Source organism: Sinocyclocheilus rhinocerous, unplaced genomic scaffold, assembly GCF_001515625.1.
Source record: "Sinocyclocheilus rhinocerous isolate Xijiao unplaced genomic scaffold, SAMN03320098_v1.1 scaffold263, whole genome shotgun sequence".
Classification (NCBI taxonomy): Eukaryota; Metazoa; Chordata; class Actinopteri; order Cypriniformes; family Cyprinidae; genus Sinocyclocheilus; species Sinocyclocheilus rhinocerous.
The window spans coordinates 2170424-2194706 of record NW_015645086.1 but is presented as its reverse complement, the minus strand read 5'-3'; the positions used below and the strand labels follow the sequence as shown (position 1 = coordinate 2194706).

The window sequence follows — 24283 nt, the reverse complement described above, 5'->3', positions numbered from 1 at the left end:
GTTCCACTGTCTGCAGTGTCAGTAGTTCCAGTATTGTGACAGGGTATCTAAAAAAGGCAGCAATTTTGCTATAAAGTTCACTACAATGTGGACTGGTGGCAGGTAACAAATGATGTAGGCTATCTGCCTTTATTGTGACCAATATGTGTTTATCCACATAAAACACACTCTACGTTAAATACAGTCATCCATGACGACGGTCTGAAAAAGTAATTTGGTTCTCAAGCTCTACACTGACCTACTTGCTACCCGATTCCCATATGTACATCCCCCACAAACATACAATCAAACACACACACACATTTCAGCTGATCTTTACTTTTGACTCTTTTACATCTCCCCGTCCATCAGTCTCATGCTCACTAAACACATGAGAAAAACAACTGGCCCTCGTACAATCCTATTAATCTAAGCACAACACACACACATAGACAGACAGAAAAAGTAAATCTCCCTAGAATGGAATATTCACACCCTTTTCAGCTCAGGAAACTCCAAGACTCGCCATCTCCTGCATAGTTTCTACAACAACCGGATGGGAAGTGTTGTTTTGCTTTTCCACTCCAAGGAACTCTATTATGGCGCTTTTCCACTGCATGGTACGGCACGGTACGGCTCAGTACGGTTCACTTTTGGGGGGTTTTCCACTGGGTACAGTACCTGGTACTTTTTTTAGTACCACTTCGTTTGGGGTTCCAAGTGAACCGTACCGTTACCAAAACGTGACGTGTAAACTCTGAGAGAATCGTCACTACCCATGGAACTGCCCACCTCACTACCACTGAACTTGCGTCACAAACACAAAAGAACCGCTAGATTTAAATCAGCACAGCCAGCGAAGAGGCGGCGCAACTATAACGACATGTGAATAATCCCGCCCACTCTAAAGCGGTACTGAACTGCAGTGGAAACGCAAACCGTGCCGAGCCGAACCGTGCCGTGCCGTACGGAGCCGTACCGAGCCGAGTCGTACCACGCAGTGGAAAAGCGCCATTAGACACAGTGGGACCATCGAATGTGAGAAGGGTGATTTAAAAAAAAAAAGAGGAATAAAGGACAAATTTGGTGAAAAGGGGGATAAGCCAGATTGCTGCACTGGACCAACCATAAGCAAGTGGACAGCTGCAAAAAGTGTTGGTACCTGTGAAGGTGACCTTGGTGGTTCTGGGGAAGACAAGCTGGTCTGCGATGTTACGCTTTTCTCCAGCGAATCCACTTTCTCATACGTCCTTTTTTGCCGGCCTCCGAGCCCATCTGTCACCAGTGCCGACAACACAACATCGCCCTGGTTGTTGCCCCCGCCCCTATACAGTGATCGGTTACTTGATGTCACATCCTCCCTCGATTCACCCCCTCTTGCCCCCATCTTCAATGAACTGACCAGGGAGCGGGCAGTACTTCCAGAGGCCTCTGAACCCATCTCAGTGTCTAGACTAACCTTGCTTCCATGTAGTGCATTGGAACGGTTTACCACCGCCCTCATTTCCGCCATCAGCTTCTCATTCAATGCATTCAACTCCCCACTGCTGCCCACCGACCCGGGTCGACCCGACCCAGTGCCCAGAGCTGCACGACGTCGGTTCTTCCTTCTCAGACTTGGGGATGGCCCAGTGGAGTAGCCAGAGTCCTGGTACGTGATGGCAGCAGGACCTGGGTACTCCTGAGAGGCCAGACTGCTTTGACGGCTGTGGCGGGGCTCCAACAGCCTCCATGATTGCTTCTTCTCCAGAGAGACTTCTTTCTTAATCCGGGCAGAGACTGGAGACTGTGGCTGGATTTGAGGACTGGCTGTATTTGAAGGCCCCTCAATAGTGTTAGATGTCTGAGGCTGATGCTTGGATGCAGCTGCATCCACGTTCACCATGTGTTTGATGCACTCCCTGCCGGCCGGACTGTACTCACTAGCTGAGGAGCTGCAGATGTGTTTGGAATGGGGGAACTGGAGGAGTTTAGGAGGCTGGGCTCCTCTCGGCAGGCTGTGACTGGTGGAGTAGGGAACTCGGTGTAAGTGGTGCACCCCTTCTACTTCCATTTCCACTGGGGGTTCATCGTAAATGGGGGGATCCATGGGTGGAGGTTCATCGTAGATAGGTGCTGATGGTGTAGCTCCGTATTGAGGAGAGGAGGGGCGAGGTGTACCTGCACCAGAGCGCTGGTGGGCAGAGTAAGAGGAAGAGCTAGTAGTGGGCAAAACCAGACAGAAGTTGGCATCCCCCCTTTTGAGGTGGTAACCCAGCTTGGAGTCTCCAGGAACGGCCATTTTGCTGAGCAGACTGGTTCTGTCAAGTTGCGCTGTGTAACCTGGTTTGGGTGAAGTGCTAGTGTTGGTGGGGCTGAGGTGGAGCAATTGGTGGGCAGTAGCTGGACCCAGAGACTGGTTTCTTCCAATGCTGTTAACTTTCACCAACATGGCAGCCTTGGATCCAGGAGCAGGCTGCCATCTTTGAGTGGCGTCTCTGAAAACACAAAAGGAAAATACTGTTAACACATACTGTGCTGTTATTTACTGCCTACATAGGCAGGTGCTTTTAAAGACAGAATCCAAAATAAAATGGAATTGTTTGTGACCGATTTGAAACGCTCCACATCAGTGTTGTAGTTGAGACCAGCTCATTTGAGTCAAGACCAAGACAAGAAGAGTGTGTTGAGTCTACAGCTCTCAAGATAAGACCAAGAAAATATGGTCTTGAAAGTTGTCCAACTTCTTGACTACAATACTGCTCTACATAAGCAGAAAATCCCATCACACAAATAGCTGGAACCAATATTTGTGAAATCTGGAACCATATATTTGAAAAAGTAGCGGAACTGCAATTGAACCATTTTTACTAAAATAAAAAAAAAAATCCATCTCAATGTGCATACACCATACAAAGTCCATTTTACAATTCTTTTGTAATATGAAGTTAAAAACAATTATCATGTTGCTAGAATGTTACTTCTTGCTATGAAGCATATCTGGCAATATCCTGTGGGTACTTGAGAGCTAAACATGAAACTCTCTGTAAATCTATCCATATCTAATAGAGAGGAATGTGTGGTTGCGATGCCAAGGCTGGCAATATACTTTCCTCTTTCTCGTTTTCTTTCAAAGAATAGCTCATACATGCAAATAGAAAACAAAGATGATTAATCAATGTGTTTAAGCCTTATGTAAAGAAAGGGTAAGCAACAACAATTTTAATATTTATTAGTTTTCGTACCAAAGAACTGCTTATAACTATTTAAATCAAAGCAGAAACAGCATAGTGCAGACACACACACACACACACACACACACACTGCAGTGGAGTGTGTACGAGAAACACAACAGGAAAGGTTGAAAAGACAGTGTGTTCCAGCAGAGTGGAAAGACAGGAATCCACTATGGACTGCTATAGTGACGCTATCAAAATGTTACAACAACATTAACAAACAATACTAACAATATTATGGAATAATACTAACATTACATGACATCATGTAATAATTATATTCACTTATCTCTCACCTACACACACATGCTGAACAACTGGAATTAATTAATGCATGCAAGAAATACACACTTAAAACTTTGGTTTGTATGCTTGCATAAAAGTACACGTGCACACAATTAGTTGTATACAGTTTGTGTAGGTTTAAAACACACAAACCACTCATGTTACACACATGCAAAAACTGATGTCAAACACACGTTCCTGCAAACGCAACGAAACACTTGAAATTTCAAAGTACCCTGTAGAACGCCACTGTGAACTGCAACCAATGAGCACACACACACACACACACACCAATATGCAACCATAAACATCCTGTGCACAAACACACAAGAATGTAAAATCAACATTAGCTGATGTTTGATTGGGCTGATTAACGGTGTAAACCACCTTCAGACCTCAAACCACTAATCCAGATTACAGTGCTACTCTGTGTGCACACGCTAATCTGAACTCTGCCAGACTAGCAGTTTTCTTCCCACCACAAACCCACCAAAACGAAACGCAGATCTCAGTGACCAATCAACACAAGCTGCAACTAACGGATCAGTTTAAGAACTTCTAACCACTTTATATAAGCGCTACTAAACAAACCACACAACATGCGCAGCCTCGTGTACATGACTTTTTTCACCAACATTACAAGAAACAAATCAGCCATTTCTATCCAAATATGAGCAAAAATATATTCTCAATACAAGCGACTGCATCATTCGAGATACACCTGTTGCGCATGACTGTCTAAACTCACCTGAGACAGTGATGCATAGCATATGCTTGAGCGTACGGTCAGCAGACATACTTACCCCTGGCATACCCAGAGGTGGCACGGCGATCTGTAAGGGTGCTTGGGGTGACAGAGAATTGTAGAGGACACCTCCCTCAGCTGGAAACGCAGAAGAAAACAGCCAAATCGAGGAGAAGAGGCAAGTGTCCACCGTTCGAAATGTCTGTTTTTAGCTAATCAAGCTCTTTCCGTAATTCTGTAGGTTATTAACTTCTGCTCAAATTCTTAGCGTCACCATGCGATCGTTTAATTACAGAGTGGTACAGAGAGGGAGAGCGAGGGAGGAAAGGAGGAAGGGAGGGTGAGAAGGAACAGTAGCAGGAATGCGAGTCGTGCCATCGTAACACACACACTTACACACACAAACTTGGATCGCCACTCCCCTGGACCATTCTCGATCCGCTTGACTCGATCAGATCAGACTCCCGGCGTGTGAAACTATACATCTTCAGCTCCCTGAGAGGCCTGCATTAACTAAAGAAGCACTTCACGACACTCCATTCCTTAAGTTTCACTCTGAGCTCAATTATAAACACACACTCTTTGTTTTATTCAAGTGGCTGTCCACCTATTGATCTGAATCTTTTTACGCACAAACTTCTCTCTCTGTTTCTCTGACTGCTGTGGTCTTTCCCACCCATTGTGTCTGCTGTTTCATGGCCAAATGTCAACAATCTATTCACAGTGTCGAGTGAATACACCGTCACAGGCATGTAAATAATCTCAACACAAGGAACAAAACACATCATTCTTCTCTGTCTCAGTCAAGAAAGTTTGCTGGTATAAATATTAGGATAAAGTTATGTTAGCCATCCTTGTAGTACTCAGCATGTATTGGTGACTTAAGCAGTGATTACTAATGGATACATCAGCTCATTTATCTTCAGAGGGGTGAAAAGCGTCTGTGATGCCCAGGTGTTGAGGTTCTCACACACACTCATTCACAAACACGCAAATCTAACCACAAAAAACTCTAAACATCTTGGCGAGTGTAGGCCACGCTGATTGTGTTATTTGCACTGAATACAAAGCGATGCTGAGAGATGCTGGACAGGGGGCCGGAGCGCAGAACTGGGGTGTCCTGAGGGAGTGCATGTTGGAAAAGTTCAAAGGGCATTTCTCCTACAGCATAAACAGGAAATACCAGCGCAGCGTTCACACTAAGCCGAGCAGAGAGAATAATGCATGTGCTGCATTATAGTGATGGAGAAAACCCCGCTGTGCTTTCCCTCTTTGACTGTCTGGAATACACCTACACAAATATTTCAATTAACACACAGAAGCTCACCTCACCTTCAGGTCTAATATACCTGAAGATCTACCATTCATCTCAATGGTACTTGCTCAGCTGGAGCAGGACCTCTGAAAGTATGTAAACCGATTTTTGTTTTCTTCCGCCAGTTATCTGAGATGTAAATGTCATGTGACTGATCACTCTATATTTAAACTCAATAAAGGAGAAACGGGGGGAAAAAACTATTATTTCACGTATTTAAGAGTTGTCCTGGTAGTAGTAAAAAAGTGGACTACATAACAGAGTGCTTATTTCATATTAGAGTGCTGCTCGACCAATCAGATTAACAGATTGTTAGCCCCAGTGTTACGGTGCAACGAACTAAACTTTGTGATGCTACTAACTTGCAAAGCTTCACTGTCGACACCTGAGGTACAAATGTAGCACTGCTAATTACAATTCATTCCAGTAAACTGTTTTTTCCGAATCTGTTCGTTTGCTCACATGTAGCATTAAAACTTCTATTGAACCGGTTCTATTGAATCAATTCATTTTGATAGCTCATGTAAATAAATGGATAAACAAAGGACTCACCGATCCAAGTCCCTGTGAAGCATTTTTTTTATTGAGACGCACCTGTATGTATTTAAATCCAAGTACTCTAGTTTTTAGTTGCAGTTAGTGTAAATGGATCTCTTCAAATTTAATGCCATCATCCTAAACGAGTTCACTCATTCAAAAACCCTCATTGTCTTGCCATCGTAACAGCACTTGCCAGAAAATAGAGCACTGACAAAATTAGACATTATGTCATTGGATAGTTACATTTTAAAGGGACAGTTCACCCAACTATGAAGATTCTGTTCCAAACCTGTATGACTTTCTGTCTTCTGTGGACACAAAAGAAGACATTTTAAAGAACACAATTGTAACCAATCTACACTGGCACCCATTGACTTCTATTGTATGGATGAGGAAAAAAAAAAACTTTTATACAGGTTTAGAATGACATGAGGGTGATTAAATGATAGCATTTACATTTTACGGTGAACTATCCCTATAAATTGATTTTGTAATTATCTTGTAGCAGAGCTAGCTACATTTTCAGAAACATACTTTGAAGATTAACTAATCTCAATCAGGTTTAGCATCTAGCTTGACAAGTTTTAAACTAGCTTCCCTAAAATGAACTGGAACTGTTGTGTAACTAGCTATCGAGTGGCGCAGAGAAGGACACATGCTGTGCTGTGTTGTGGTGAAATCTGTGCAGGTGTCATTATGTGACTGGATTTCAGAGTCTGAGTATCACACTCACACACCCACAAAAACACACCCCAAACACACTGTTCCCAAACAAACTGCACACAGGTACTTAATTTACCACAGAACACTTAGGAAAATAGGCCTATTTGGGAAGGAGAACGAGAAACAGTGAGACACAAAGATGGAGAGAGAGAAGGGGAACAGGGGTGGGTTGTCCCTAAAGGGATTTGTCATGGGAAAGTCAAGCATGGAATCCAAAGAGACTTCGGCATTCACTGGTTTGGGAATGTTGTGAACATAAAGCATATAAAACTATGCATGTGCTTGTTTGTGTAAGCGTGTGCGCATTTGCAAAGACTTAGATAGAGCGTGTGTGTGGCCGAAACACGAGGGAATATCACTCTCCTTTCTTCATCTCACTTCACGAGGTCAAAGCTTTTGACCGCTGACCTCCAGGCCGACCTTATTGACCTGATGTGGGGAATATGAGCTCAAAATACTCCACATTCCATATGGCGGCACTCACACACCCTTATCCATCCCAGACCGCTCACTACATTTGACAAACACGCTCCGTAACACTCGCGCGTCAACACGTGGCTGTGGGAGAATCGATTTGGCAGTCGCAGTGTTTAGTTTCATATACTGAGCTCTCTGTCATCCCCGTCGCTGCGCGTCAACAACTTCTGAGGGGAAAAATACGTTTGAAGCCGCTGAATTTGAAGGAAGAGAAAAATAGAGTTAAGATCCATTTGAAACGTGAGCTAACTCAATTTGGTCATGGAGAGTCAAATTGGGTTAGCAGTCAGGGTGTTTAAATTAGTGTGGGAGAAACAGTGACAGGGCGAGACGAGGGGAAGAGTTTATCTGAACTGTGAGATGGATGAAATAGTTGAGGAACAAAAACAAGCTTGTTATCATAAGGCTTTCGGTTCTTAGCTTACAGAAAACAGTATGCTAATAGCTGCAATTTTTAGCGCGAGCTAGCATGAGCTCACTGTTGCCAACTCTCGCAAGACAAATAAGCAACCGCTGCTTCAAAAACAAGCCCAAAACAATTTTTTTTGATGATTTATTATCATCAATAATATTTATTATCAATAAATGAGCCTGCAACATATTAAACTGAAACCACTCTTTTATCTGAAAAGCAAAAACAGAATCTATTTTACAAAAATCAGCAAACTGCAACAAAAATGGGAACAAAACTCATCTCCAATCACAAGAGCTTCAAAGAGGAGCTGTAACATATAGCCACATATTTATAGCCTACTAAAATATTGGCCATTCGAACCATATTTACTCTTAGTATTAGTATAGGACTACTTGTTTTTTATTACAGCCCGTGATAATTAATACATTACAAAAACATTGTAAAAATTTAAAAATAGGCTAAAAGAAAGTCATCCCACTCCTCTACGTCTACTTCTGTCATCGCTTGGATTACATAGTCACGGCACGTGCCTTCTTTTTGAATGTGATTTTCCGGCGAACATAAATAAAGAAACGAAGTTGCTTGTCAGATTTCCCTAACAAGCAACCATATTTTTTTTTAAATAAGTCCAAAAAACCGCGACCTGGGATTTTTTCACGCAACTTTACAAAAAAAGAAGCCCAAAGTCGCGTATAATACGCGGACTTGGTAACTATGCATGAGCTGCCACAAAAACTTTACAACTTTTATGACAGCGAGAGATGGCTGTCAAAAAGAAATGCCTGTAAAGTACTATTTGTGTGTAGTGTTTTGTTTGTCTAAATTAAATTTAGTATTTTGTCTAGGAAAAATGCTTGGAACAGAGTGAACCTGAAATACTCTACAAAATGGTTTGATGAACACAATTTTCTTCCCTGTGTTGACGTATGTGGTTCTGAAACAGGTTAGGGTGGACATATTAGGATTTTAAAATAGCCAATGGTATTTTGTTTATGTTACAATCTTTGCAAAACCAGGTGGTCATGGTTTGGTAAGTTAGCTGGTAGATGTCAAAGCTACACCTTTCTGCAGGCAAAAAGCCTCTTGTTTTGTGTTAATCAATATTACATTTAAAGTTAATATAATTTAAATGTACTAAACTGCAACTTCATCATTACAAACATGTAATTACAAATATATTTATATATGATATTCAATTGTCAATAGAAATTACATTTTAGTTTACCATAAATGCTTGTTAGTACATTCGCAGTAGACATATTTCAAAGACAACAGAAGTAATTATGAAATTACATGTAAATATGTACTTAAGTCCAACTTAAGTGGGTCAAAAAACACTCCAAAGTTCAGCTAGTGTTAATAAATATAAATTTAAACTACAGTACAATGCGTTTTCATTTAATTGCAATTAACATGCAAGAAAGTGTACAAAAACATAACATCCAGTTCATAAATAAGTTTTTTTTTTTTTAAATATTCCTAAGTATCCACCTTTTTCTCAAGGGAAGGAGTCATGTATTGCTTTTTAAGTATATATTTCTATATACAAGTGTGCAGAACATGAGTCATATTTTTAGTCTATTTTTTAAAAAAAAGAGAAAGACTGTAACTGAAAAAAAAACCCCACATACATCTAGTAAAAGTAAATTGTCATCTTTTTTTGTCAATATTTTTATTAGCATATAGAAGACCTTTAAGTCATGGATTTGATTAAAAGGTAAAAATTTTAATTTTGACTGAATGCTATATTGCTTACGTCAATTAAAACCTAAATTACACTCATTCAGCTCAATATATAAACTCAATACTGTTAATGAGGAGACAAAATCATCAGATGTTTTAAGGTGAGGTGTGTAGTTAGTGAAAACGTTAAATTATCTGTTAACTGTTAAGATACTTTCTCCTATTCCATCTTAACATGCAGAGACAAGTAAACCGTTCCTATGTTGATTAGTTGGGTGATTTCTCCAAAAAGTCGAAACACTCTGCCGCTATCAAAACATTGCTCTGTTTGTTTAACCATCTTGACTAGCATCTGTTTGATTTATCGAAATGATAACAATATAACAACCCGATGACCTCCGAAAATAAAGCTGCTGTCAGTGTAAACTAGGCGTTCTTTGCTCATGCATTAAAAAATTATATAAATTTAGGATCAGCAAATTCATGACAGGAAGTGAGTCACCGTGGCTGTGTGACAATGATACAGCAGTGTTCTCCTGATAATGGCCTACTTTCTAAATGAGGCCATGAGTGATGTGACGCAGGACAAACAGATTAGAGTGTAAATGTCACCAAAGTCTAGCACAGCCTTTGTCAATGTGAGAGCTAAGTGCATGCTGGCACATCATACGATGACACTCAAAACAAAAACTTGCACACGTGATCAACAAATGACAGCATTTACAGGGTAATGTAATACATCTGTCTCCTTTCAATTTGGTCTCTCAGGGAGCGGGTACCATGGTGAAGATGTGTATTTCTCATGGCTATGTGCCACTGAAGAGGAAAATATGGCAAGTATTCAGACGGGCATAAACACAGACAGCTAAAACACGCGGGTCTTGAGTGAGAGGGTTTCTATGAACTCAATGACCCTCCTAATGTCATTCGAGACCTACAAACTTCAGCAAACATTAGGAAATACACTGACTATTTACAATATTATTTGGTTGGTAATTTACAATTTACAAATGTCATGAATATCGCAATGATTTTAATGTGTTTTTATTAGGCCATTAAGTTTTCTGAAGACCACAGTAGCTTTACAGCTACTTTTTTTTACTTATGAGTAGGGCACATTTTCAGATTTTATCAATTAATTTGAATGTAATGTTTTGCTACCGTAACGTACAACATATCAATAGGTGCTATTCACACAGAAATTGTTTTGGTGTTGACAAAGATGTGATCGGGCAGTGGAATGGGAAAAAATGCAAGGTTATTAGACACAAGTTGGACTTCTTTTAACTTAAAGGAACACTCCACTATTTTTGAAAATAGGCTCATTTTCCAACTCCCCTAGAGTTAAACAGTTGAGTTTTACCATTTTCGAATCCATTCAGCCGATCTCCGGGTCTGGCGGTAGCACTTTTAGCTGTAGCTTAGCATAGATCATTGAATCTGATTAGAAAATGAAAAGTTGCGATACGCAGCACCTGAAAATAGGCTTATTGGAAGTTACCTAGCTGGGACTATTTTCAGGCGCTGCGCAATATCATTCCGGAATGAGAGTATAGTTCCTAGTCATATCGGCCTAGAAAATCGCAACTTTTCATTTTCCGTCGGTCTTAGTACGAAAGTACGAGTTGAGCGAAATGCTAACGGTCTAATCAGATTCAATGATCTATGCTAAGCTACAGCTAAAAGTGCTACCGCCAGACCCGGAGATCGGCTGAATGGATTCGAAAACGGTAAAACTCAACTGTTTAACTCTAGGGGAGTTGGAAAATGAGCCTATTTTCAAAAATAGTGGAGTGTTCCTTTAAGTGCCGCACTTTTAGAATGCTGTTTCATGCGTGAGACATTACAAAAAGATGAGAGATGAGCACAACAGTCAAACACGTCTATCAATCCAATGTTTACAAAGAAAAAAAACAATGGAGAATCAGCACAGTGAAATAAAAACCTGAAAAGAGCTACTACTGTATGTCTGATATTTCATGCTTGCATGATGATGACAGGCGGAAAGCTGCTGTTATTTGTTTTTACAAAACATTTACTGTTAATAATAGTCTTACACTTTCAGTCATTTTGAATTTGAACTTGACTTTTTGAATTGACCTCTAAAACTAAATGACTACATTTTGGCTAAGAAATATGTAGCATTTTCTTTTTGTTTCTGATCCTATAGGATATGTTTAAGACAAGCTTGTGCACTATTTGCCTTCATATTTCATGATTCTTTTCTGCAAAGATATTGAATAAGTCATTTGTTTTACGTTTTACGTTTACACCATGTTGAACTTCATGCGTGCTGCACTTGGAATAGAACTTTCTTGAACCAGATAGTTAGAAAAGAAAATGTTCCTTGAATCATGCTGTTTTTTTAATTATGAGATTAGTGATATTTTAATAGTGACTTTTACTTTACTCATGCAGATAGCCTCGCCCCCAAACTAATACCTATAGTTATGCCAGTGTTACTGTGTAAGGCTGGTCATGATGCAATTTTATAATTAGTTTAAAATAGAATTCGATGTTTTCCAGACACCTCGGCATCATACATGTGTTTACCAGGACAGAGCCCAGAGTATAAAAAGCATGAGTGTGTGTCCCGCTGGGTGGCCCTTTGAGAGTTGTGCGCCCTCTGCCTCTGATTCTTCCTTTATCTTTTGCAGCCCTATAATCACACACACACTGCTGAGTAAATAGTACTAGTGTGTACTTGATGTTACTAATCTTGCCTGTTCCATTTTAGCAGAAGCAGAAGATCTCATACCTCTTTGTTTTTTCTATCCCTCCCTTCATTTCTTCACCTGTATTCCTGTAATTACCAGTCAGCAACTTAAAGTCTGCTATGCATTTGGTGAAGTTGGTTTTGAACGTGAACAGAGCGTCTCTGTGTTCATGGGTGGACTGCTCCTCCTTGGACCAGGAAGCATGTGAATACCTCTCTGAGTACTGTGTGTGTGTGTGTGTGTGTGTGTGTGTGTGTTTGTGTGCATGTGTGTGTGTTTGTGTGCATGTGTGTGTGTAGCACCATGCCAGTCTGGGCTTGGCCACAACTTTACTCTACAGGTTCTGGAAGGGGTGTGCTGTTCAGATCTGCCGAGTGCTGACATTTTAAGACATAGATGTTTTATTTTTTTTATCAATGGCTAGGCTGCTAAAATACAGTTGTAGTTGTAGCTAATAATGATATTAAGGCAAGACACCACAGGTGAATCTTGTAACAGTTTTAACTAATTTATATTATTGATTAATCACAGTACACAATTGTTTTTACTGCAGTTATAATCAAGAAAAAAATAATATAAAATTATTTATTACATTAAAATAATATAATATCATATAATATTTATTATCATAAATGTAGGCTTTTTTTTCTTACAGCAAACAGGTTTGGAAAAACATGAAGGCAAGTAAATTATTTTTCATAAAATATATATTTTTTAATGACCACAATATAATGATAGAAGACACATAAGTTTAATAAACATTTATTTGTATTCTTAATATTAATAATACGAATATTTTTATATTATATTTATAATCAATAAATCTTAATTTAAATTATTAAACTTAAATTATTTTATTACATTAAAATATTATATTATATTATATTATAACAAATACAGGCTACTTGTGTCACAATTACGGTATGTTCCTTTTGTCTAAAGACTATGTGCCACTGGTATATCTGCATGTCAGATATAACGTAGCCCCCACAGAGGAAAAGATAACAAGATCTGAAAGGACACATCCAATTAAAGCTCCCGCACGCAGGATGATGGATCCAGAGATATAAATAAAAACAATAACAAAAAAACACCATGAGGTGGTCTGTCATGAGATTAAACTCGATGTCATGCTGTTCTTCAAACATCACATACTAAAAACACATTCAATGAAAACAGACAGACAGACCCCTAACTACTCATCAAAACTTTTCATCATCTTGCCGTTCCAAACCAATATGCTGTTACTTTCATGTTAAGTAGAACATTTGGAAAAACTCTTGGGCAGCTCTTTTTGTAAAAGTGGTTCAAGCAACTAATAAAAGTACAATAAAAGTGGTCCATATGACTTGTGTTGTGCATTACATTTTGATATATAGCTAGGGTTGCAAAAAGGTTGAAAATTTTCAGTAAATTTAGGAATTATTCCAAAACTATTTGATTAGTTTAATAATTTTTACAATATTTTTTAGTTTAATTTTGAGTGATTTTGTTATGTGCTTTTTAAATATTTGCATTAACTTTATTTTATTTCAGTTTTTTTAAGTACTTCTACTTCAATTTATTTTATTTTAGTTAGTTGCCAAGGCAACATTTCAAATTTTTGTTTGACTTTTTTAAATCTACTATTTATATTTGATTTTATTCAATTAACACAAACTTAAATACTTTTAATTTAAGTTAACAATTACAACACTGTTTTTATGATTCTCTTGCTTCATTACTGTAACTTGACTGTTATTGTGTGTAAAAGTTCAAAAATGGACATTTTGTGTTCCACATGACAAAAAATAAATAACTTAATCAAATAAATAAATAACAGCATACATGTTTAAAGCCACATGATGGTGAGTAAATGATTTTTCATAATTGCTTATTTTTGGCTGAACTGTTCCTTTAAGCACAGATCTAATGTTCTGGTTCTATTCTCTTAATCCACTGAGCTCCTCTCATCTCAGTGTCCTCGGGTGCGTGTCTTTCTCTGCTGGGATGCATCTGGTAAAGGGGGATGAGGGTTTAAACCAGTCTTTTGTTCTCGGCTCTGATCTGAAGGGATTTCTGCCTTCTACAGGAGCACATAATGCAAGAATGTATGAGACAGATTACTGCTGCCCACCTCAATCCTCTTTACCAGAGGAACCTCACAGCAAGAAAAGAAAAAGTGAAAGAGGGAGAGGGAAAGAACGAAGGAGGGAGTGAAAAAGACAGATTGAAGCCTCTGTCTCTGGCTTTAGAAAATAGTTGAGTCACAGGACCCCATTCTGAGACTAATCTCTTAACACTCAGCACTACATACAAATCATGAGAATTAGTGCAAATTCAACAAATAGCCGCATTATCAGTGGCAGCTTTTATTTTTTGTCTTATTTAAAAAATAACCTGAAAATCTGTATTAGCTAATCAAAATCCATAATTCTAAGTCCAAACAAATTGATCACAACACTATAAAAGCAGGGATTGACCAGCCACGCAGAGTATCAGGGTATCAGGACTCCACAACTGATTTTAGTAATTATTGTACTTCTATTGTCAGTAAGACAAATTACATAAATAATAATAATTAATTACATTAATAATATGCAATTACTAATAATGATTATTGGTGAGTTTTCACTGCAAAACAACACAAAAAATGCATTTTGGATTGAAAAAGCAACAATTTAAAGTTAAAACGCCTAAATGATGAATTTGTTTCTGACAAACACGCAGCTTTTTCACTTCACAAGACATTAATTGATGGACTGGAGCGGTTTGGATTATTGTGATGTTTTTATCAGCTGTTTGGACTCTCATTCTGACGGCACCCATTCACTGCAGAGCATCCATTGGTGAGCAAGTGATGTAATGCAATTAATTACATTAATAATATGCAATTACTAATAATGATTATTGGTGAGTTTTCACTGCAAAACAACACAAAAAATGCATTTTGGATTGAAAAAGCAACAATTTAAAGTTAAAACGCCTAAATGATGAATTTGTTTCTGACAAACACGCAGCTTTTTCACTTCACAAGACATTAATTGATGGACTGGAGCGGTTTGGATTATTGTGATGTTTTTATCAACTGTTTGGACTCTCATTCTGACGGCACCCATTCACTGCAGAGCATCCATTGGTGAGCAAGTGATGTAATGCTACATTTCTCCAAATCTGTTCTGATGAACAAACAAACTCATCTATACTTTGGATGACATGAGGGCGAGTACATTTTCAGCAAAATTTCATTTTTCTGTGAACTATTCCTAGCATAATGGGGATCAGCATTCAAAACATCAAAACAACATAGTTAGCGATCAACATTTGCTATCAAATATAGAAAGTAACAAACTTATAAAGACACTATAGCATTACAGTAAAACAACCCATCAAAACAAGAATGACAAAGTCTTGTTACTCATAACCCAAAAGATAATATAGCTCTACTCACCTGCGTAAGCCAGTACACAAAAGTCACAAAATCTGGAACACTAATACAGATTTGTAGTGTGTACAGAGCCAAAACAAGAGCTCTTTGTACATCTCTGGCAAAAAAAATGAACACACACATTGACCAGAGAGATGGCCCATATGTTAAAGGCGAGGGGGGAGAGCCCTCCATGATGCCAGTGCCCGATTAGCACAAGGATAAACACACACACACACACACACAAGCTCATATATCCAGACGGGTGGAGAACACCAGCAGTGCTTCCTAAAAAGCAAATATCCCATAACTCTAACTTTATTACAATGTTTCAAAACCAAAATCTTGTCAGCTGCCTAGCTAGACAGCATTTTGGATATACGTGTGTTTCAAATTAAATCAAATGTTCATTTGGGGACATTTTAACATTCAGAACTTGTCTAATGACACCCAAATGTTGTTATCCAAGTAGGCAGCTCACTAGGTTTTAAATGCAGCCCAAGAACCCCTCAAGAGTAGAGCTCTTACCCTCTCTGACATCCACTGGACAAGCAACGCGTGTACAAGTAAAGAGAACCAGGTTTCCTCCATGACCTCAGGGACGTGCGCTGTGACTCTACCCAAAAACAGCTCAGTGTTACTGGGCTACACTCCTTCTGACGGCAGCTTGCACTGAACGTCCTCTAGCTGCACCCCACACACACATACACACACACACACACACTCCAAAAATACGTACAAGCTGGAAAACTTGCCCTACTTTTAATTGAGTGAGTGTGAGCTGCTAATTTGCTTTCCTGAGAACACACGTACACATACAACTTGTACAACAAACAACTACACTGATTTTTTGTATCACTGAGGTACTACTTCAGTTTGAATTTTTTAAAAAGTTTTAGTAATTATGTTTTTTTTTTTGTCATTCGCTATTACATATATTTTTATTTTTTAATTTTAATATTCATATTTTAACATTTCTTTTAGGTAATTTTTTTTATTTTTTATTATTAGTTTTAGTTAACTATAATAGCTAAATTAAAAATGTGATAATAAAAAAATGCAAAAGAAAAAAGGAAAGAAGAGAAAACATGCAAGGAAGATGCTTGAGAAATGGGAAAAATTTTATTTTAGTATTAATAACCATTATACTATTTATTAATATTTTCAAAATTTGTATCAGTTTTTATTTTTGACTTTTAAATTTGCATTTTTTGTGCATTCATAATTTTTATTGGTTTTTGTTTTCTTAAATTATTTCTATTTAGCTTTATTTTTTTATTTCAGTTTTAGTAAGTTTAGTACTTAAACTTATTTTAGTTAGTCATAAAAGCAACATATTTAATTGCATTTCTTTTGTTTTCTTTTTAAGTTTTACTTTTTAGATTTATAATTCATTTTATTTCAGCTCTATTTCAATTACCGAAAACAATTTTAATTGTTTTAGTTAACAATAACAACACTGGATGAGAATGGTATAGTTAACCTAAAAAAAGAGAAACAACTGTGCACTCTAAAATCAGCTGCTGAAAAACCAATAGGTTTGAAGTTTAAGTAGGTGGAAGTGTGTGTGAGGGTGTCCCACCCAAGAAGCTACAATTAGCAAACAGGTATACAAAACAGCTCATTCCAGGGTGTGTTAACGGTTGTGTGTTAACAAGGAAAAGTGTGTGACCATTTAAGGCTGATTTTGTTAGAGGCTGCTAGGCACCTTTCTCTCTCTCTCTCTCATACACAGTGTTCTCAGCAGCTGGAGCTCGACCAGCTAAACAGCATATATGTGCCAAAACAGCTTCAAGAGTCCAACATTAAGAAAATATTAAGAGAACAGAACCTGCAAGCTATTTTTACCCGCAAAGAGACTACGAGGCTGACCCAGAAAGCCAATGTGTGACATCATGTGCGTCAAACCAGGTAAGACCTTATCCAATGAGTCATGGCTTCCAATGACAGATATACTCTGACATATGTGTTCATCAGACAATAAACTTAATAACAAAATGCCTGAAATGGTGAACCTCTGAACACAAATGCTTGTAGCTTTCCAAGCACAATTCCATGCACTATTGGGTTCAGAAATTCATAAACGCAATTCATGATGCAATTCATTATTCAAAAACGCTATTCATAATGAAATCCATGTATGCTGCATTCTCAGTGTGACCACAAGAGGCCCTACAGCAGACTTTAGCATAACCCTTTTTTTCTTCTATGGTCAGTTTTCTCTTTCCGTTCAACTACTGTCCTGATGAGGCATTTTAAACAGAGAGAGGACGAAGCATGTGGAAAAAAACCCACCTCATTTTCAATGCTTCTTTTCATTTTTACTTATTCGTTATAGCTGTATGCTTTTTTAAACATTGGTCTTTTTTGACCCTTGCTAACATACACACACAAAAACTTGGCTTCATCTGCTTCTAGCCATACAGTATATAGGCACAACAGCTACTGTAACTGTGTGTATGATAGAAAGAGAGAGAGAGAGAGAGAGAGAGAAAATGAAAGAGGGAGTTCTTTTTGCAGGGCAGAACTAGAAATGCAAAGGAACTAGGGTGGCAAAAGGGCAGAACATTTCTGAAACTTTCCAGAAATTTTTTAAACTTCCCTGGATTTTTTTGGAAACTTTTGGAGAATTTGAGTAAACATTTGGAAAGTTTTCCTAAATTTTCCACCCCTATGCCAGGGCTGTACAGTGCGACATATATGCTACGAAACGCACGTGCTACGAAAAAACTGGTCTGTGCGATGAATAAATTTACCACTGTAGCACGCGTGCGATACCGTTTTGCATGTTCATAACACAGCCGCTTAGTGTGAAGTGATTTCTTGTGCTTGTTTGTGTGTGTGAGATTGATTATACTTGGTAGTTAGGGGTGTGCGATATGACGATTTTTGATCGTGGACGATTAAAATGTCTCCACGATCTGCTTTTGAAGAAATATCGTTGTATCGTGCTACAGCGTACATTCTATCAGCTGCAGTTCTGGCGCCTCCTCCGTCTCAATATACTGTACAACGCCAGTGTTAACTCAGCGCCAGCGGTAGAGTTACTCTCACGGGACACTGCACTAATGCGCAACTCAAAAGTACATTATTTGCATCTGCTTAAAAGCCTTGTCGGTGTTCTGACGATTTGTGCTACACTGTCAGATTTTGCTACCTCCCATTAAAACAGAGGGTAGCATAATTCGATAGGTTCTGCATGCGCTTTTTCTGAGCGCGTACTCATGAAGCGCGCTCACACTGAGAGCCTGTCAAAAAGCGCCTGATTAATTGGACTAAGTTGTCTTACGTGTCTGATTGATTTAACAAAACTTTCAACCTCTGTAGCACCAGTGCTATGTGAAAAAAAAGTTAACGTACAGCCCTGCCTATGCAAACCTAAAAGGAACTTATATTCAAATTAGACTAGTTGGTGGGTTTCCCGAACGAGTAGCTGGTCTTGAGGAAGCCATGAATAATTAAACTGATCGCTGGTCTCAATCAGATGCATTGTTTTCAGTGTCTAATTATCTATTTTTCGGCTAACTTACGCAATTTAAAATGTGATTTTTAAAAAGGATCCAGGTTAGCTATGTTTTGCTTTTGTTTTTTGTAGGGCTGCACAATTTTGAGTATTTAATAAAGATAGTGTAATAATAATTTGATTCTGTTGAACAACTAAAATTACAATACTTATATTTATGTCTTAATTTCTTCATTTTTAAATGTTAAACAATCAAGTTTTTATTTTGTGGAGGAAATCCTTGAAGTTTATCTTTTGTTGGCAGATCTAAAAGTACTTCTCATTACAAAGCTGGTGAAACAGATATTGCAAGTTGCGTTCCTAAATGCACATTACAAGCAAACCAAACTTACAAAAGCCAAAAAGCTTTTAGTGTGAAAGTGCCAGGAGCAAGAACAGGGCTCTCTGGTTTGAAACACCAGCCAGTTCAGATGTGCTAACTAGACTACTATTAGACTACTAAGTCAAGATGCCCAATTGCTGAGATTGCAACCCAACAAAAAGGTTCATCTGAAAGCACACTATAACCTTCTGAGACAGATTAAAACACGGTCCCAGGCAGTAAGAAATCCCATTAAACACAGCCGTCAAAGTGTATGCCACAGAAAGCAGAGCTCACAGCTTTGGCGTCTACAGCTAAAAAGTATTGTTGACCCAAAAATGGAAATCGAATCATCATTTAATTCACAGTCGTTTCAGATCTGTACGACTTTCTTCTGTTGAAAACAAAAGAAGATATGTTGAAGAATTATGTTTGTCCATTCAATGGAAGTCAGAAGTGTCCAAAACAACATTGGACCACTGAAGAATTAAATCATAATGAGTAAATGATGATTTTTTTTGGGTGAATTATCACTTTAATTGCCACCATAAGAAGTTTTTCAAGTGCTCCAGACATCCTCACCTATTTCCCTGGTTCCTTCTCTCCAGACTGTCCCCTTTATCCTTGGACGATGGCGTCTCCATCCCACTCTCCTGCTCCAGTGAAGAAGACCCCAGTCCAGGTTGGGGTGTCCGCTTGCCATCCGCCGGTCCTCTCTGGACCCTCTCTTGACCCCCCCTCAGCTCGTCCTCAGAGCTCCTCTTCATGGCTTGGAGTTGCGCTAGAGGCACTATGTCACAGTCTTGAGGCCTATGCCAGACCGTCTGCTGGCTTGTACAGTTGTAGTAGTAGAACCGATTGTTATTACTGTCAAAAAGCTCCCACCACTGGTTGCCGTCCGACTGACGGACCGGGACGCTTGGCGGCGGTTCCCACCCGCACTCGCCGGTCAGCAGGTTGACGTACATGCGCTCCCTCGAGCGCGGCTCCACGATCTCCACCCAGTCAGACCTAGAGAGAGAGGACACATGGGTAATGTAGTCAGGATATGGGTGTAATATAGTGCATTCTGTAAAAGAAAATCAAGCAAGTGGTTTTGTTTACAGCTGGTTTACAACAAAAATGCAGTGTAATAGAAAACCCCAGCTTGTAAAATAAACAGAATTTTAACAAACGCCGAATGTAAAATGAGAGCGGAGGTTCAGATCAGGTCAGTAGAAGAAAATGTAATAGTATCTTAAAGATGTTCAGAAGATAGGCCTGCCTGCAACATCAACTAATCCATGTGTTTTAGTTCAACAGATTTACCCTTTTACAGATGCAGACCTGTGATTGGGAGACTCTGGAGGAAGGAGTCTGTTATGTACTGTTGATTTTATAATATTTATTTGGAGTTCACGGTTTTATTTCCATGGCTGCACTCCACTTCACTTTTTTGTGCCCTTCCCTCGCTATCTTCTCTCCGTCTCATTGACTCTATAACATTGCTTGCATTGCACAAGGGTCCACTACTAGTGAAACCTTTCCAGTGGGTTCACTGTAAAAAATGATTGTGATTTTAACTTTAAAAGACTGTAAAAATGCCATGATAAACCTGGCAATTGGTTAACATTGGTTTCTGTACTATATATGGTTAATAACTGTAATAAATCTAACCTTACATTTAATGTAATTTTACAGTAAAATACTGTTAAATATACAGTTTTTGGAAGTAGAAAAAAATCATTGTATAATTTACAGTGAAAAAATGACATTCCCAGAATTTGATTCATCATGTGACTTTCTCATCACCACCTGTTTTTGGTGGTTGTCAAAACTGATATTCGTACTTCAGTAGGTTGGCATATTAACATTATATGGTTAATGTAATCCAGTTTTTACTGTAAATGTAAGTTAAAACCGTAAAACCTACTGTGTTTTTACGGTAAATTTCTGGCAACCACATCTGCCGTTTTTTTTTACAGTGCTGAATTGGAATGTCCTAAGCCCTTGATCACTTGAGATCTGCTATGGAGTTAATTTATTATTTACTTTTTTTTTTTTTTTAAATATATACTGTGTATATATCTCTCTCTGTGACTCTTTACTCTAACAGCTGAGGAGAGCTGCAGCTGGTCCGCATACTTCCATACTGCCTCCACATAAGGAACAGGAGTGTGCAGGTGTGAGCCAAAAACCTTTCAACTTACAGTGACTTACCATGGTTCAACCTCAACACACACTCATGCGTATGATGAACCTACAGCATCAATCACTCATCTCACGGGATTTCTCATCAACATTGGAGATGTTCAGACATACATACATGCGAGTTTTCCCACAGTCTGTTTTTGGAAAACGTAGTGAAACCGCTTCCCTGAATGTGAGGTCAGATGGGCTTTCAGAGTTAGAACTGTTTAGGGGTGACCGGGCACACGGCCCAGAGACAAGAGCATGGCCTCGTGAGTAAGATAGGGAATCTGGCTCTATGCCTGTGCAGCACTGCTCTAATCTTCTTGAACCAAGAGTTACAACAAAGGATCTGAGGCTTGAGATTAATAAACCTATCTTTCTCTGCTACAGATGGCCAACTGCACACGGAATGCACAGGAAACAGATCTTATCCAGCACTGAGATTGCTTGTAATTCCTCCTTGTTACAGGAATTACATGGCTCAAGAGAAACAACAAGCACCTGTTCAGTTCAAGCCAAAAGGGAAAACCTGAAGCGCACCTGTTGCATTCTGTCATGCAGTCTATAATGTTTGTCCGATTTGTAAATCTTTTATTCACACAATGGAAAAGACACTCATTTCAAGTCTAACAGAAGTTCCCTTTTCCTCTTCGAGTGTGATGTCATCACTGACACCGTCATGCTTCCAAACCCCAATGCATTCTGGGGAGGACGACACAGAGGCCACTATAACAACAACCCACATAAATTCTGTCATCCATTACTCACCTTCATGTTGTTCCAAACCTGTATGACTTTCTTTCTTCTGTGAAACATAATATAAGATATTTTGAAGAATGTTGGTAACCATGTTGGTTTTTGTGAGCATGGACTTCCATTTGTTGGGAGAAAAAATGTATTTCACAAGATATCTTCTTTTATGTTCCACAGAAGAAAGTCAGGTTTGAACTAACCCTTTAATTTTAGAGTCACCCAATCTATTTATCTAATCAGGTTTATTATAGGAGGAAAAAAAATCATCCTCAATATTAAATAATTTCTTTGACTTAAATAAAACGAGTTAATTTAGATGTCACCAAGCTTACGGTTTACTGGAAAACATTTTTACAAACTATTTTTAAAATAACTAATAGCTCTTAAAAAGGAAATCACTTTACATTTTAAATCACTGAGGTTTTGTCCAGTTTTGACAATAAAATGTAAACAGACATGTCTCAATTAGAAGTCTGTTTGCATACACAGCGAAACTAGGGAAAGGAATCTGAACCATTTAACCAACAACCAAATTCTGTTTAAGGCATTTACATGATCTTATATGGCAAGTTAAGCATGTAAAAGTGTAGGGGTCAGCATAATTTCGGTAAAAAATTCCGCAACTGCGATATACAGAATGAATCACAGCTCACACAGAAATCACTTTAAAATCAAGCAGCTTTCTGATGGTCAACACGGCGAATTCACATGAAAAACTTGAATTCAAACTGTGTGATGAAATCTTTAGCCCTCATGCAAAATTGAAATGACTGGATCTTGCCCACAAAAATTTACCGAGCAACAGTAAAAATGTGACAGCACCTTAAGACTGTACGAAAACGCACTCATTACATTAACAGTCCAGTCCTTATAATTTACACCATATTCTGTCATATCAACACATCAATCCATGCAAGTACAACAATCCAAACTGTTCCAGCATGCTTTGATGATTCAAACAGTCCCATATGCACCAAAACACCAAACAGCATCAGGCTGTACCTGTAGGAACCCACACACACGTCTACATCTTTTACTACTTTAAAAGTTACTTACTTTACCTTGTGCTTATGTCATGAAGTCAATGTTCTGAAACCAAATCCAAATCCACAAAGACATACAACAGACTAGACCTGCTGAAAGCAGGGACAATCTCTCTGCTTGTGTGCAGCTTCCTCTTCTGACTCAAGGAGGCTACATGAGAAGAAGTGTGTGTGTGTGTGATATCTACCTCCACTGTGAGGGTCTTTCCAGGACAGTGAGTCGGCCCTACCATATCCCAGCATGCAGAGTGAGGGCCATCTGCTGTGTATGGGGGTCAGCAGTGAGCTCATAGCGGCCCTGTAAACCTGACCACAAGCCCCTGACCCCCACACTCACATGACCAGAAGTACGAGAATAGAAACCCTTTGTGCTACAGGGCACGTGTTGGGAGAAGAGAAAAGGAGTCTGTGAGATGATGAGACACAGAGAACACATAAAAGTTGTTGTGATCTCTGTGACTAATAGTGCGTTAAGTCATTTATGAGTTGAAAGCACATGAGCGGCACCACCAAGTTCTGAGTGAGAAACTCTGAACTTTGTTTAAAGGGGTCATATGATGCGATTTCAATTTTTCCTTTCTCTTTGGAGTGTTACAAGCTCTTGGTGCATAAAGAAGATCTGTAAAGTTGCAAAGACTAAAGTCTCAAATCCAAAGAGATATTCTTTATAAAAGTTAAGAGTCAGCCACGCCTACCTTTAAACGGCCCGTTCAAACACGCCCCCACATACCTACGTCACAATGTGGGAAGATTTGCATAACAAGAGGACGATATCTGCTTCGTCATGCCTGGAGCTGATCCGTGCTGAATCATTGGCTCACCCATTTTGGATTAATTCAGAAACTAATCCCCGCTGTGTTCCTTGGAGATGCACAAAGGTTCTGTTCTGGCTTTATAGGTAATATTTTTGTTGGCAAAATTGAGCAAAAACAGACAATATTGTGTTTAAAATATAGCACAATATTAACGTCTTATATATTGAACTGTTGTA

At 38.8% G+C, this 24283-nt stretch overlaps 1 protein-coding gene across 1 annotated transcript in view; it reads right to left on the bottom strand.

The window, feature by feature from the left end:
• Window positions 1–20356, bottom strand: part of LOC107705724 (rho GTPase-activating protein 39-like) — a 36624-nt gene extending 16268 nt beyond the window's left edge. Inside the window, exons 1-2 of the mRNA XM_016509160.1 lie at window positions 19907–20356; window positions 1142–2456 (exon numbers count right to left, since the gene is read on the bottom strand). Coding sequence (XP_016364646.1) covers window positions 1142–2456; window positions 19907–20292 — 1701 coding nt within the window. The 5' untranslated portion in view covers window positions 20293–20356. The remainder of the gene's footprint in view (window positions 1–1141; window positions 2457–19906) is intronic.
• Window positions 20357–24283: the final 3927 nt, after the last annotated feature.